This window comes from Maylandia zebra, linkage group LG18, assembly GCF_041146795.1.
Source record: "Maylandia zebra isolate NMK-2024a linkage group LG18, Mzebra_GT3a, whole genome shotgun sequence".
Lineage (NCBI taxonomy): Eukaryota > Metazoa > Chordata > Actinopteri > Cichliformes > Cichlidae > Maylandia > Maylandia zebra.
This window is the reverse complement of record NC_135184.1, coordinates 678,592-695,306: the sequence shown is the minus strand read 5'-3', so window position 1 is coordinate 695,306 and position 16,715 is coordinate 678,592. Positions and strand designations below refer to the sequence as shown.

Here is a 16,715-nt window from a genome sequence, read left to right as displayed (position 1 = left end):
GTTAACTTTTATGGAGTGGAAAAAGTGTTAGTGTTCATCCTCCAGCTTCACTGTTTATGTTATGCTAACATAGCTGTGTCGCTAGCGATCACGTAGCACATCATTATATACCAGCTAGCCCAACTTCAGTAACCCTACAAACGTCACTGCTGTTTAGTTTCCTGTCTTCATTTATGTTGGAAGTGATAGCAGAGCTGTACGTTTGAATGCTTCAGAAATCTCTCAGTCAGAACATGCTATATCAGGCTACATTTCACTGTGTGTTATACTTGTATAACTATGCATGTGACAAATAAAGAACCTTGAACCTTAGGTAACTAGCGAAACTAGCGAGCTAACTTCCGCTAGCTTCCTGCTAGCTTCTAACTCCGTTAAATGTAATAAATTTTGTTTTCATGGATGCCTGGAAGTTAAACTTCATAGTTACACCTGGTAAAGCAGCAATGCTGATCGTTTTATTAAAGATGAAGGAATTTAGACAGTTTTTAACTCTCAGTGATGCTGCAGTGTTGTTTGACCTGAACGATACGGAGTTTAGGACCCAGATTACTCCCAGCTTTAAGAGCATCTTAGTCCGACAAATACGACAATAACCACGGCCGCTTGCATGTTCTGCAAAAAAAATGTGCTTTGTTGTGTATCTGACGGACAAACACCAAACCAGTTTCACATCACTGAAGTTGCACCATTTTTACAAACCAATTGTGGTTCATCTGTTTCACTCAACAATCGGCCATGTGCGTATGAAAACAAAGGCAGTGCGCATGCGCGTTTTACTCATATTCTATCGCGATATTTCATTTTCCTATCGTTGCCTAACATTATACCGCTATTACCGTGAACGGTATAATATGGCCCAGCCCTAGTGGACGGTTGGTTGGTTGAACAGATGGCTGGATTAGAGCTGGGCGATATATCGAGTTTTTAAAAAATATCGATATATTTTTATACGAGATATAAGATGTGACAATATCGTTTATATCGATATAGTCTATGTTACATTATAATTATACTTGCGGAGCCGCAAGTTTGCCTCTCTTTCGTCCACTTTCGTCTTTACGCAACGTTACTCGGCCTCGCCTCTCCTTCACTGAACACAACTCCCCCTCCTCCCCCATCGCTTCACCTGCAGGAAGCGACAAGATGGACACGGCAAATCTCCGTTAACGAGTTACTGCGCATCGCCCCGTGCGTGGGGCTGGACGGCGTCAACGTGTTAGCTAGCTAACCACGCTAACGAGCTAACCACGCTAACGCCATGCAGCCCAGAGGTGCTGCACGGACTAAAATCCTTTCATTTTCTCAAAAGTTGACAGCGCGCCTTATGTATGAATTCTGGTTGTGCTTGATGGCCGCGAACCGATTTTATGTGGAACACGGCGCTCAGCAATCTGTCCAAAAATGTTTTATTACGACTTTGGTAAGCTACGGTGCTGCACCGCTTGATGGATTGTCAGAGCATTACGGCTGAGCCTCGCGGAGTGATACGTACTGTGCTTCAACGTAATATTACCTTACTGTGTATAAGGACCATAAATGGCACCAAGAGACGTGGTTGCGAAGCGGATTACAAACTCCAGGCTGTCAGTCACGCAGTACAAGTTGGGAACAGAGCAGCTGTGAAATCTGTCTTTGTTATTGTGCTCGTCTTTTAGTTTACATTTTGACTGCACATTTGTGAGCTTTTTGTTATGCACAAAAACAACATTGTTTTCTTTTATTTATGGAGCATTATTATTTAATAAATGCTCATAATTTATTTTTGAGTAAATTTTATGTACATCTGCTCTATGTTAATAAAAGTGCCTGTGTGACATCTGGGACACAGTTTTGACTAAGAACTCTCTTTCTGTTCTTACTTTATGGCTTTAAAAAAAAATATCGAGATATATATCTTATATCGCCATCCAGCTAAAAAATATCGAGATATGAATTTTGGGTCATATCGCCCAGCCCTAGGCTGGATGGATGGTTGGTTGAATGGATGGATGGATGGATGGATGAATGGTCGGATGGATAGGTGAAAGGTTGGATGGATGATCGGTTGGATGAATTGATGGACCGTTGGATGGACGGTTGGTTGGATGGATGGACGGTAGGATAGATGGTTGGTTGAATGGATGAATGGATGGATGGATAGTTGGATGGATGGACGGACAGATGGATGGATGGTTGGTTGAACAGATGGATGGATAGATGGTTGGTTGAATGGATGAATGGATGGATAGATGGATGACCGGTTGGATGAATTGATGGACGGTTGGATGGATGGACGGTTGGATAGATGGTTGGTTGAATGGATGGATGGATAGATGGACAGATGGATGGATGGATGGATAGTTGGATGGATGACCAGATGGATGGACGGACAGATGGATGGATGGTTGGTTGAATGGATGGATTAACGGTTGGATGGATGGACAGATGGATGGATGGTTGGTTGAATGGATGGATGGATGGATGGATGGATGGATGGATGAACGGTTGGATGGGTGGACGAACGGTTGGATGGGTGGACAGATGGATGGATGGATGGATGGATGGATAGATGGATGAACGGTTGGATGGATAGATGGATGAACGGTTGGATGGGTGGACAGATGGATGGATGGATAGGTGAACGGTTGGATGGATGACCGGTTGGATGAATTGATGGACGGTTGGTTGGATGGATGTCCATCTGTGCTGGCAGATGGGCCTTCTGAGGGCTGTGGTTTGGGTTTTCAGTTCTGGTCAGCGACCGTGATGTGAAATGCTGAATGAATGACACGTTTCAGCACAAGGAGAAAAAGTTTGTGGGAGAAATATTTTTACTTGACAATCAGGCAGCGTTTGCTGTGAACAAAGCATCACATGTAAAAAGAGTAAAAAAGGAAGTGGGGTGTTGAAAATCAGATATTGTGATCATAAGAGGTGCTGGACTGGTCTCTCCGATGCTTCTGCAGAGAAATGTTTTTGTTGCTCAAATGTCTGTGAATCAGAAAGTGGTGGAAGTGGATGTCACAGCTCAGCATTCAGAGTCAAATGAATGAAATGCGTCTGCGGGATCAGAGGAGCTCTGAGAGGATCCAGTTGAGGGAGGGTTCAGCATCTGCCCAGAGCACCCCCTGGACCATTTCATGTCCTGACCCCGGGGCAGAGCTGGGACTCACCTGCTGGAGGATGTCTGGGCTTCTGTGCTCAGACTGCGGCCTGCAGAACTGTGGGAATCTGCCTGTGATGCTCCTGCAGGGACTGAAACAATGTGCAGGTTGTCATCGGTGGAGGGTCGTAAAGCTGCCGCAGAGCAGGCAGATTTATGATTTAATCACTGCACTGTGACAAACCGCCGCTCTCGCTGGTCCATCATCATTTCCAAACAGCTTCAGCTCCACGTGTAGAGCTCTGGCCACCCCAGAGGTTTCTCTCACTTCCAGTTCCTCCTGTGAAACTCCGTCTTTAAAGACAGAATCAGGACACTTTTTCATCACAGAAGCACCAATAAGTTAATATTTAAATAATGTTTTTAATGTAGGGAAAAATAGTCCTTCAAACACCAGCAAATAGACTGATCCCGGAGGGGGCGATCAGCAGAGAAACAGGCAGACAATACAATTCAATAAAATGCTGAGCTGCACAGAAAATCATTTCCTTACGTTTCACAGGTCGATGCTCAGCTTCCTGACTCATAATCACACTTCAGTTGTTTGGATTATACACGCTGACACATTTTAGCATTTTTATTTCATTATTTTTCATCTGACTGACTAGCAGAAAATTCGCTTTCATTTTGAAAGGGCAGCCGCTGCCATCCCCGGGCCGTCTCCGGCCGTCCTGCAGCTGGTGGTCCTGGTTCTGCTCTGAAGCTGAGAGCTCCAGGGTCGGTCTAACAAGAACCTGCAGCAGGTGGAGAACTGGGTCACGTGAGGCTACGCAGAGCTCAGCCTGCAGAGTGAGGACGAGGAGACGGAGCTGGTGCCCGGTTGAGGGCTCTCCTCCCCACAAACGTCCCCACCCAGTGTTTCTCTCCCTGTCATTGAACACTGTGAGTATCTGCCCCTCCTCTGTGGAGGAGTGTGAACATCTCGGGAGGGCGCTCGGCTGGAGACAGGGCACGTCCGCCCTCATTACCAGTGTGAATGTGAGGAAGGAGAGAATCAAAGAGCATCACAGAGAGCTTCCCAGGGCTCCACTTCCACAGTGAAGACTGCTCAGAAGGACCTAACGGACCGTACTATGCAAACATCTGGAGCATTGCTTTATATGTTGCAGGGAAAATGGGCAATTAGTGCAACGAGTCATTGAAATGTGTGCAAACAGACATGGAAGCACGGTATATCAGGCAACAAGAGAGACCACAAGTCTCAGATTTGGGCTGAGCTTCGTCCTGCAGCTCAGTGAGAGCTCTCCGAGCTGAAAGGATCCTTCATTAACACTGAAGTAGAGTTTTAGGCCTCACACTTCTGCTTTTGCTCCATTTCAACCAGCTTTCAAACATGGAGTAAGCGAGCTCAGCGACTGTATGATGCTGCCGCCATGTTTCTCCACCTGTGGTGCATTCATGGTCGTGTGGTCTCATACGTTTGTTCATTAACTTCGGTGAAAGGGAAGCTTCAGCAGTGCTGCTGCAGGAAGTGTTCAGCCTGATCCCAGTGACAAACACACATGCACACAGCCTCCTGGGAGATTGTGGTTTTCGGTCCACTGAGCAGAGTGGCGTGCTGCAGATGTGAGGCGGAGTTTACGAGGTCATGTCTCAGGTGTTCGTGATTCCTCTGAATCGACTTCACCTGTGCACACTGAGCGAGACAGAAGCAAACAGCTGGGACGCAGTTAAACACTAGAAATATCTGACGCCTCAGTGACCGCCCAGTCTTCAGGGGCGGGGTCAGAGTGTTTTGGAAAAGACCAAACGAGGCTAGTAAAGTTTCAGTGGTCATCAGCAGCACCTGTGAGTCCGTCTGAGGACGAGGGGTTTTCCACCCACCTGTCAGAACTACCATGTGTGTTTATGTCAAAGGTGTCTGGCTGGTGCTAGCAGACTGCCTGTCCTGGCAATTCGTGGCAAATATGAAAGATCAAAGCGATTTTACACTGAAGATGGTGGGGCAGCGGTGTGTTTGAGAGCATTGCCGTTGTTTACACCCAGACTCTTTGTTGCCCTGAGCTCGAGCGCGTTTGCAGGCTGCCGCTCGGCGTCCTCTGCTGTAGTTACAGTACGGCTGGAGCTGGGAGAGCCATGGGGGAAACTCATCCAAGATTAATTAGCAGCAGCGCTGCGGGAGGATCTGAATCTCTCTGGGGTCAGCTCACGTCCTTGGCACAGTTTCCCCACCACGCCTGAACCTGCGCTTTATTTACTGAGCGACACTAAAGGCATCACCCCTCCACCTCCCCCAGCATCCGCCCGTCTGACAGCAGACTTCTGTTTATGTGATCAGCTGTTACAGCCGCTTCATGGCCCATGTTTCATAAAAAAAACACGCAAAGTGTGATGGAGGGCAGCTCTCAGACTCCCCGTGACTAATAGGTACTGCAGTATCAGCAGAGTACTGCAGTAGTCTGGCTGCACACTGAGGATGTGCTGCAGCAGCACTGATGGAGGACTGTTTGCTCAGCACAACAGCAGGTTATTTATAGTCTGACAGCATCTCCACAACACACACACAGAGTGAGGGAGAGAGAACAGAGAGATGGAGACAGATACGTTCTCAGTTTCTACTGTGTGTCTTCTATTTTTACAGTAGAATCACAGTAGAACCATGTAGTCCGGCTGACATCCTTCCTGGTTGAATAATCTGATCACTGATGCTCTCTGAACTACTCTTTTGAGTCATCATGGATTTACTCCTCAGTAAAAAGTTACCCATTACTTTAGTTGCTCCGCTGCTCTGTCAGCTCTTGGAGAGCAGGAACTGTCCCACTGATGCAGGATGACATCACAAAAACTGTCCAATCACTGTGTAACGCTTGAAATGTGTCCTTATCTCAAGTACCTTTAGAGCGCGGCGTGAGGCTGCCCTACACCTGAGTCTGGAGTCAGAGCGTCCACTCACGTAAACATGACCTCAGAGTGATGTCATATATGTTGGAGCCACCTCTGAACGCGGCGTGCCCCTCGGTCACTCGCTGTAGCGTGATGTCTGTGTTAAGCGAGTCATCCATTAATGATGGTGGTGGTGGGGCGCTGCTGCTTTCGGCCTCCATCACGGCTCTAATAATAAAACTGCAGATGATGTTTTATTGATTACAGCTGCCGAGTTCACAGAGGCGCGTTTCGCTCTCAGCTCGCCTTCCTCTGCCCGCTGGCGCTCGTCACGACTCGCCATTCCTCCCTCTGAACGGCAGCAGGTGAACCAGCTCACCTGTCGTACCTGAGCTGCAGGTTCCTCAGGGCCGGGTCAGAGTTTTAGTGGATCGGACCTTATCGCGGTTCTCGTGCCTGAATTATATTTATTCACAGATGTATTTTGCTGAGGTTAGTCCAGGTTTCAGGGAGCTGGATGTCTTTGGATGTCTGTTACGTTTCCATTTACGCCCGATGTTACTGCCCATGTGCAGTAGAGTGATGGTCAGAGAGAGCTGAGCTTAGCTGTCTTCAGCAGCTAAAGCCTCTTTGGGGGGAAACTCCCACTGGGTTTAAATCTGGGACTCTCCGCCATCTGACCTTAGAACTGAAGAAGCTTCTCGGATGAGAGGTGAAACATCTTCAAGCAACTTAAAGAAGTCCAGACGCTTTTCTTCGCAAGCTCCTTTGACATCACAGAGCCATCTCGTTTACGTATGACTTCCCTCTGCAGAATAAAACAGAATGGCTCTCGTTTGGCCCTGGGCGAAGGCCGTCGCACTTTTCTCCTCTCCCTTATCTTCCCTGCTTAGTTCTTGTGTCCTTGTCTCGTCTCGTGTGTATTACTTTCCCTGAACACTTTCTCACAGTCTGTTTCTAAAACCTAAAGAGAATTATGGATTTGATCAACTGGTCTCTGAATGCTATTGACACCCTTTAACGAGAAGTCTGGGCTCGGGAGAGCTCGAGTGCCCTGGAGGGACTTTCCCTGCCGGATACATGATGGACGGGTGGCAGACATGGAGGATCGTGTGCTTGGCGGGACTGTCGATCGAGGATGCTGAAGATATCTACCTGTGGTCTCAAGGCTGGAGCCGAACAGCAACACCCTGATAACGACTGTGTTTAGACTGTTCTTCCCATTCCATGCAAGGCCACCTGGGTTGGCTGGAAGACTGTTTACTGAGCCTGGCGGGGCGAAGGACACTGTGTCAGCTGAACTCTGGACACGCACACACACACTGATACACACTCGTCCCCCCTCCTCTTCCAAACGCCTTCGATGCTTGTTGCCTCCTGGGAACACGGCGGATCTGAGCCCGCACTGGAATGATAGCACTGGTCAGGATGGCTGCTGTGCTGCTTTGGATAACTCCTCACTAGGGCCGCCACAAACGATTATTGTGATAGTCGACTAATCAGATCATCATCCATTGGACGTGAAACTACAGCTTATTGCACCAGCAGCATCTGCTCTTATATAACTATCATTAGCTTACAGCTTTAAGCTTTTAAGGTGCTAACTAAAAATAAAGACAAGATGATAGTTTATTAAATTTTAATGAAATTTGCAGATTGTTTCGGTGAAGTTTAATAAACTCCTTGCTATCTAAACTATAACAGGACATCGGAGTAAATTCTGGAGCATCTCACACTTCTGATAATCAGCTGTCTGCTTGACGTTTATTCAGCTGTGTAAAAACTATAACTTTAATCTCAGACAAACTGATTTACTCAGGAACAAATAAAACACTAAAAAAGCCAAACAATAACATTTTAAGTTATCTAAGTGACTTATATATCATGTTTAACCTGAGTAGCGAAAGACGGCGGTGGGTTTGCAAACGATCTGCCGGGAGTCCGGTGTTCTCACGGCTCTAGTGACCTTGCCCCCGGCTCGCTATCGAGCTAGTGGGTAACAGACGTCTCCGAAAACGTCGGAGCGCTTTTGAAAATATGTGGTGTCCTGATAAACTGAGCAGATATTTGAGGTTTGCACAGCTACATTCTCGCCTGAAAATATGTTAAACGTTTATTTTGTGACCCAGAAAGAATAATAAGAGTAATATTAAAACTAGCTAGCTGCCGCCATTGTTGGAAACTGAGCTGGGCTGCGCTATGAATTCTGGGACACAGCTTCTTCTTCTTCGGGGTTTAACGGCAGCTGGCATCCTTGTACATGCAGTGCTGCCATCTTCTGTTTCAGTCCGTTATTACACTCTTAAATCCTGCTACTTATTCCTGCGTCTTTTGTGATCTTACAAAGCTTCAAACGGCGCGTCGACTATTAAATCAGTCGTCGACGAGTCTGATAGTCGACGTAATCGTGGCAGCCCTACTCCTCACCCCCCACCCGACCCTGTGGCTGGTCACGTGCTCCATAATGTTGTGCTGTGGACATTTATGTGCTTTCTGTGCAGAGGAGTTTTTTGTTTCCTGTTCTTGTGCTGTCCTCCCAGGAGCCCAGCATGAGTAGAGGTCTCTTTTTTTCCTCTTGTACTTTCCCATCGTTGTGTATATTTCAGTGTTTTTCTGTAATGTTACCGATCTCCGACCTGTGTCCCCATGTGATGTCTGTGTTGTGTGTGTAGGGTTGGGGGGGGGGCCCATTTCACTGCAGGGCAACCTGCACGTGGCGAATAAAGCCTTGATTGATTGATTGATTGATTGATTGATTGTTCTAGAAATTCTTCAGATAAACTTTAATGTGAATTATTTACGGACCTGCTGCGAGCGGCAGAAAGATCGGGTACAGGTGGACAGCGTGCACAGATGAGAGCTCTGGTGAGTCTCCTCGTTTTCAGCTTCAGATCAGAAACGTCCTCGTCGCCACTGAGCCGGACGGAAAAGCTGCCAGCGTGAAACCTGAAGCCTTTCTGCACAGACTGACACAACATCACGACTCGCCGCCTCTGGCTCCGCCCATCACGGCGACCCTGCCCGTCTGCCTGTCGTAGGGGAAAAGGTTGTTGCTGAAGGAGCTTCCTGGTAAAAAAGACATCCTCTGAAGGGAACCCCTTCCTCCCCGTGATGACCAAGGTTGGCATGACCACCGTAGTTGTTTGTTCCCCCTCGCAGCTCGACATTTAGTTCCTGCTCACAGCAAGCAGGTCAAAGGTCAGCGCGTTTACTGCTCTGCTGAAACATTTCTTTGTGCATCACGGTCCCGCCGCCGCTGTCAGACTTCTCAGGTTTAGTCTGAGTGAACAACCGTCTTATTCCCGTCTGCAGAGGGTTAGGGTTAGCCTGTCACCGACCTTTGACCCTCCGCTCTGCTGCAGCTGCCGTTACTGTGCTCCGCTCAGAGAGAAACTTCATCGCTGCCAGCTGCCGCACCTTCACACAGCCGCGGCGCTGCGATTCCCCGCGCTGTCCCCGGCTTTTAAACGCAGCACCAAAGTCATTTAGCTCTGACCGCTCTCCTCTTTCCTCCTCGTCAACACTTTTACCGGACGCTCACTGTAACCCTAAGCCCACTGAAAAATGATCTGAATATCATCTGTCAGCGACAGGAAGACAGAACAGTGTCGTCGGTGTGTTTGTTGTGTCAGATGAACTCTGAGGATGAGCTGAAAGACCTCACCAGGCCGGAAAAGGAGACCTCGTCCTTCGTCCTGGGCACAGAGTCGGATCCCTGCTGGAGTTCGGGAGAGTTTTCTGTTCCAGACACGGCAGTGAGGATTCACCGAGGTCATCGAAACCTTTAAAACTAAAGCAGCAGGATGAACATGTGCAGGAAGCTGGGAAGATTCGTGACTCACACAACTGTGAGACCGATTCATCCCCGATGACAAAGGAACGCCCTGAAACAGCAAACGCCTCCTTGGCCATTCTTCCTGCGACGTGGTCAGGAAGTCATCCAGCGACGTTACGGTTTTAAGCATCGCTCTGTGTCACATCCAGACTTTTCCCTCCACTTTTCCTGGTTCAGCTGATAAAACTCTGAAGCTGTTTTATCTCTGGATTATCCTCCCATCTCATTCTGGATTTATGATCTCGGATATGTTTCCTAATCCGTGCTGTTTCATATCCTTTTTCCTTTGGGCCTTTATTCTGAAGCGATCAGTTCACAGTGAATCTGCGCGGTGCTGCTCGCCTCTTCACGGGATTAAACATGTGGCGCACACAGCGCTGTGGATTAGGATTAGGAAGGCACATAAAATAATCTGTGATCTGGCATCAGACTGGGATTTAACACTTCCCAGAATGCTTCAGAGCTGGCAGGCAGCAGAGCGGCCTGTTGGGCACATCTGTCCACCGGTGTTTTCAAAGGAGCTTGCAAAGAAAAGCGTCTGGACTTCTTTAAGTTGCTTGAAGACGTTTCATCCGAGAAGCTTCTTCAGTTCTAAGGTCAACTGGCCGAGAGTCCCACTGGGTTTAAATCTGGGACTCTCCACCATTTGACCTTTGAACTGAAGAAGCTTCTCGGATGAAACGTCTTCAGGAAACTTAAAGTAGTCCAGACGCTTTTCTTTGCAAGCTCCTTTGACTACGATGACCTGGATGACTGAGAACCTTCACAGACATATCCACCGGTGTTTCCACACCAGCTGGCTCCTCTGCAGGTGTAACAGAGCCCGGTCAGAGCCGGGAGCGCACCGCGCCCACGGATTGCGCCTGCGGTGCAGAACGCGGCGCCTCATTTGCTGCTCGAGCGGTGCTGAAGGTTTGCTGTGACACAGGCATGTGCTCCATCACACGGTTGGTGTTTTGCAGGCCGTTTTCAGCCTCTCCTGCTCCCTCAGCAGCGGCTCGGATGAAAGAGACATTCACCGGTGAAATCAGCGGCAGCTGTGATTCATTTGTGTGTCTGAGTCGTGCCGCTGTGAGGAGGCTCCGCTCAGACACCAGCGTGTGGAGGCGACATGTTTGTGCCTCATTCAGACACATTCATTACCTTTGGACCAGTTATCTCATCATCCTTTCATAATGTGACAGGCTCGCTCTGCCGCGCCGGCTTCCTGCAATCACTGCAGGGCCCTAAAAGCTGCTCCGCCTCCTCCGCTCCATCCTGTCACCTGACTGAGCCGTCCTTTTAAAAGCAGCCGGCGTAGATTTCTGCTTCATGTTTTAGCTTCACTTTCACAGGTCCTGACAGAGTGTAACCATAGCTGATGGTGTCAAACGTGACCTCTGACCTCTGGACACGAAGCCACCCAGAGACATGCAGAGTCCTACGTAGCAGCGAACTCATCTTTAGTTGTTAAGAGTCTCTGTCTCTCCTCCACAGCGTGTCTTTATCCTGTCCTTCTCCAGCAGATGGCCCCACCCCTCGCTGAGCCTGGTTCTTCCTGTTCAAAGGGAGTTTTTCCTTCCCACTGTCACCAAAGCACTTGCTCATGGGGGTCATATGATTGTTGGGTTTCTCTGCATTGTTGTGGAGTCTTTACCTTACAGTATGTGCCTTGGGGTGGGGGGTTATTGTGTTATTGCGTCTCCTCGGCGGTCTGCTCTAACCCGTTGTCTCTGCCCTCCAGCTGGTCGGGGAGCAGCAGGAGAGCCGGCCCCTACTGAGCCCCTCCATCGATGACTTCCTGTCGGAGACCCGGAGCGACACCCCCTCCGCCCGACCGCTCACCTCCAACACAGCAGGTAGACTCCCGCTAATTACCACCTCCTCCCGTCCTTCCCCTCCCCTCGTCTTCCACAGCTCAGCGGGGCTCCACCTCCTCCTCCACCTCCTCCTCCTGCTCAGTGTGAGGATTCTTTTTCAGCCCTCGTGCAGGAGAAACGAGGGGAAACATTATTGATCCATTTCTGTTTTATTTAATTTGCTAAACATGACTGAGCTGTGAGAAGAAACCTCCTCCTCTAACCTCCCCTCATTCTGATCTCCTCTCTTTTCTTGCACTCTAACTTTCCGCCCTTGGCCGTCCTCCTTCCTCCTCTGTGAACCATCTGTCACCTCCGACTCAGCAGGTACACCGGCCATTAATTAGCACCTCTGACCTCCTCTGTCCTCCTGTCTGCTCTGTCCTCCTCCTCACATTAAACTCAGGCTGCTGTGCTGCTTCTTTCTGCATTTACATAAAAACTGTCGACGTGTCAGGAGGAGGAAGAGGAGCCCCGCTGAGCTGTGGAAGACGAGGGGAGGGGAAGGACGGGAGGAGGTGGTGTGGCTGAAATTCTATCTGATCCGAGCCTGGGCTCCGGGCTGCAGGGAGACGCTCAGAGGTCACAGAGTCACGCGTTCTGTTATTGGTCGTGGATCAATTCAAACTTTATTCGTCTTTGAGCGCGGTGACAAGAACACGTCTGAGCGCTGCTGTAACCCTCCTCTAACACCGCTGAAGGCTCGATGGTTAAACTCACTGATGAGGGTGGGTGGACACGGACGCCTCCTCACAGCCACCTCCTCCAGCTCGTGGACGCCGTGATGAACGAACGCTGCAGGTCGGCCAGAGCGTCTCAGTCCCAGCTGGTCGTGCGTGTAGGAGGCGCCCTGTCCTAACCGAGCTCGTCGGCCTCCGAGGCTGAGCCGAGGCAGTAAATCTGTTTTAAATAACCTCGAAACTGTGATGCTGTGAGTACTCGGAGTACTCTGAGTACTGTGAGTACTCTGAGCACTAATCTTCTGACTTCTGAGTTAAATATTGTTATTGTCTGTTATCCACACCAAAGTGAAGGGCCGACCGCTCTCACAGACACTGAGCCTGTCGGGGTAACGAGTCCACCTCTCCCGCTGTCTGCAGTTCTGTCCACAGCTCTGGATCTGGTGGACCTCAGCGAGCTGGGGGAGAGCAGCGGGGGGAGCAACAAGGAGCGGAGGAGGAGCCCTCTGAGGAAGAAGGGCAGCTCGAAGAGTCCGCGACGCCGAGCCAAACCCGAGGAGACGGAGCTGATCCAGGTGCAGGTGGAACACCTGCCCGCTAGTCCCAGAACACCTGAGAGGATCTCCCTGGACTCAGGTGAGTCTCAGAGAGCAGCCTGAACCCGACGCCATCATCATCATCAGTTTTTAATCACGTGACAGCGAGGAGGCGAGCGGCTGAGTCTCTGTGTTCGTGGATCTAAAAGGCGAGACAAGGCCAGCGAGCAGGGTCTGTGTTCAGTTCTCAGGTGATCCGCTCACCTTGATTAGCAGGTGAGGCAGCAGACTGACCCCGCCTCCTTCAGACCACAGTCACATGACCAAAGACGGTTTCAATCTCTCAACCCGAGCTTCACTGAGTTTGATCCCTGTGGAGGGATTGTGCGTCTTCTAGAGACGCCCCGGGAGAAAAGCCGATTACAACATGTAGTCATATTTATTACTGAAAGTGCACGCCGTCATCCACAGCTGCAGCAACATCTGGCCCAGAGACGCTCAAACCTGCAGCTCAGCCTGAGAGCAGGAGGAGCAGGAGCTGTGAACGATGGGAAAGTGTCTTCATCATAAATTCATCGTCGTAAATAAGCCCGAGCATGAAATGACGCGGCTTGTTCCAGCACGTGTGAGCTGCTGCCTCCTGAGGACTGAACGCCGTCTCGCCACGCTGGACCTGTCAGACCTCAAAGCTCGCAGCGTGAGCCTTTCTTTGCCCTCAGGCGTCCACAGGTACCCACAGCTCCGGGTTCATCTGTGGACCTGTTTCTGAGACTGTGGCAGATTTTCAGCTTTAATTTGTCATTGACGAATAAATCAGCTAAAAGTGTGGCTCTGCCCCACGTCTGCTATAAAGCCATCTATCAATACACTCAGGCCTTCATCACTTTGGTTCTCACTGCTTCATTTCATTAAAAGCTTTAAACTCACCGAGTCGTGAGGAGCAGCATCTTTAATCGCAGCTTTTACTGTGATGAGTTCCCACTTCCTGTTTACACCCAGCTGCACTTCCCATGTTGTGTTTTTACTGGCTGAAGCTTGTCTCATCTTCATTACTGATAAACACACACACCAGGAATAATAATGGGACCTCAGGTATGTTGTTGTGTTTGCAGTCAGCCTGTCGTCTCCTCTGGAGAAATGGGAGGAGGTGAACCTGGACGTGGAGGACGGCGGGCGCAGGAGGAGATACGAGAAGAGATGCACCTCCCATCACTCGTCCAGTGAACTGCTGTGGTAACGTAGCTCTGCATGACCCCGGCTCAGAATGACCTCACACTGGGCTCGTCCTCTGTCTCAAACTCGCAGTTTTAGCTCCGCCCACTTTGAACCAGCTTCCTGCACAAACAGAACATCTGAGTTTCTAAACTTGGGATCACCATAAAAGGGTATCTGTACTCTCTGGCATCACACAGGTCCGAGAGTAGAAAGGTGGAGGCGGAGCTTCTGGCTCACCTGAAGACACTGACAAAATTAGGACCAGCAGGTCCCCTTTAACACTGTGCTGTTCTCCTTCAGGTCGGCAGAGTTTAAAACCGACCCGCTGACCAAGAACAGCTTCAACATCCACAGCTTCGACGACCTCGACTTCATTTCTTCAACGCAGGTCAGCCACTGCTCATGCTGCAAATACTACTGCAGTACTGCATCTGCTCACCCGTGTGCGAGTACACACTGCGGGTGCTGCTCTGGAGACCCTGGTGTGGTCACGGTGAGTTTGGCTGCTGCAGCTCAGCCTCGCGCTCGCCTCATCGTGACCTTTGAACCACGGCACGATGTTAGCGAGTGCTCTGACTGAGAGGTGAGTGCCAAAAGTGACTGAGATCAGGCCCGGTGTGTCTGCCATCTGTAGTGACAGTGTGCAGTTCAGGCAGCCTGGGAGAAACGAGTGCAGACCGCTGGAGGTTAGCCGAGGAGCATCAGATGCAGCTGTGACTTTGTCCCAGTCACTTTGTTTTCCTTCACACTGACCTGCTGCTGTGTGTGCACGTGTGTACGTGCACGTGTGTGTGTGTGTGTGTGTGTGTGTGTGTGTGTGTGTGTGTGTGTGTGTGCGCGCGCGCGCGCGCGGGCTTTCAGGACTGCGGGGCGTCCCGGCAGCGCAGACGGACTCGCTCTCTGCTGCTCAGGAACGAGTCTCTGGAGGACGAGTTTGTCCGGGCGAAAGCTGCTGTGGAGGTAAGAACACGCTGACACGGGCGTCCCGGCTGTATCCCAATCCAGGGTCTGCAGCCTTAAAGGCCGCATTTCAAGGCCGATTACGTCACAGCGACGCGCCGAAGGCTGTCCCAATTCAAAGGCTGCTCGAAATGCGGCCCTCAAATGCGTCCTTCATTCCCCTGAATTTTAAGGATGTGGCGGTGTAGACTTCGTGGCCCAACATATCCCAGAATGCATAGCGCGGCGGTGGGTGTGGATAATTTTGCCGAAAAAAAACGGCGGATGAGGGGCGGCCGAAGAGTAAACTTTAAGTAAGTACTGAATATTATGTCACTTATTTATGTGCAAATATTTAATAACGAAGAACATTAAAACATTCCTGTTGGTCACATGTCGGCAAAGTTATGTGACATTAGTGACGTTTGTACTAACTTGGTTTTAAAGCCTTTACTTTAAAATATACGCCGTTCAATAGCTGAGCTTAATCTCACAGAGAATGATCAAAGCTCATGTAGGAACAAACAAATGCACAAAAGATTTTCTCCTTCATTTCTGTCAAACACAGCTGTATGACACGTTTCCAGCTGTTACTATCATGGTTGCTAGGCAACCTGGGCAGCGCAACGGTGGCTAGACCGTCCCATCTCACAAGCCTCGCACTTCCGGCCTTAGCGGTCTTTGAGTACGCGGCCCTTGAGGATCGTTGAGGCTGCAGACCCTGAATTGGGACACAGCCCTCGTCACACTGATGTCACGAACGAACGCTCCTCACGCCGAGCCCCGCCTCCTCGCTCCCCCGTCTCCTCGCTCTGAGTCTCGTCTGTGACATACTGACAGGAGGAAACTCTCGTCTTCTTGTCTTGCCGCTCAGAGTCAGCTGATGCTCAGAAACAGATGGCGTGTACTTCCTGTCACCTGAGCGTCCGCAGGTGTTCTCAGATCAGTTTTGCTGTGAGGTCTCTGCGATTCACCTGCAGCTTCATCAGTTGTGTTTCATTCGAGCGTGAGGATGATGATGATTTATCGTTTTATTAACATCGATGTCGCTGACGCCGAGTCTGACAGCGTGCAGCTGAGTGCAGGTAACGCGGTGAAAACCCGCACGTGACGTGAAAGCGTGATTCTTCTTCGCCCGGCCGGTGTCCTCCTGCAGGACGTTCTGCCTGCTGCGCTGCCTCCTCTCTGAAGCTGATTGGCTCTGACAGCACTGATATTCACGGCGGCTCAAGACGCTCTGGTCCAGTAACCAGACGCGCCGCTTTCATATTCATGGCAGACGAGTGTTTAATGATGGACGGCGTCCTGATCCAGTATTTATACGGCGCTGCACATTTAAACTGTGACCTTTCACGTGTGCATAAATCCCACCGCTGCCCTGCACACATTACTGTTCCCGGCCATACTGCAGCGTGCAGGAAACAACACTGGATATTTATTTTAAAGACGTGTGGCAGCACAGACCAGGTCCTCATGTCTGAGTGAAAAACTAGTTCATGCATTTATTACTTCCAGGCTGGACGACTGTAATTCATTATTATCAGGATGTCCTAAAAACTCCCTGAAAAGCCTTCAGCTAATCCAAAATGCTGCAGCAAGAGTCCTGACAGGGACTAGAAAGAGAGAGCAGATTTCTCCTGTTTTGGCTTCCTGTTAAATCCAGAATTAAAATCCTGCTCCTCACATACAAGGTGAGGCAAACCGACC

General features: G+C 49.8%; 2 protein-coding genes across 3 annotated transcripts in view; one reads left to right on the top strand and one right to left on the bottom strand.

The window, feature by feature from the left end:
* The window catches only part of LOC101466228 (uncharacterized), an 88,813-nt gene that overhangs the window by 16,013 nt on the left and 56,085 nt on the right, over positions 1–16,715 (bottom strand). The gene's annotated exons all lie outside the window — the stretch shown is intronic.
* pex5lb (peroxisomal biogenesis factor 5-like b) overlaps positions 1–16,715 on the top strand; it is a 28,636-nt gene that overhangs the window by 2,056 nt on the left and 9,865 nt on the right. The window contains exons 2-6 of one of the 2 annotated variants that reach the window (XM_014411415.2): positions 11,524–11,638; positions 12,739–12,954; positions 13,967–14,087; positions 14,370–14,457; positions 14,931–15,029. In XM_014411415.2, coding sequence (XP_014266901.1) covers positions 11,524–11,638; positions 12,739–12,954; positions 13,967–14,087; positions 14,370–14,457; positions 14,931–15,029 — 639 coding nt within the window. The remainder of the gene's footprint in view (positions 1–11,523; positions 11,639–12,738; positions 12,955–13,966; positions 14,088–14,369; positions 14,458–14,930; positions 15,030–16,715) is intronic. The other variant, XM_014411416.2, reaches the window with a different exon arrangement.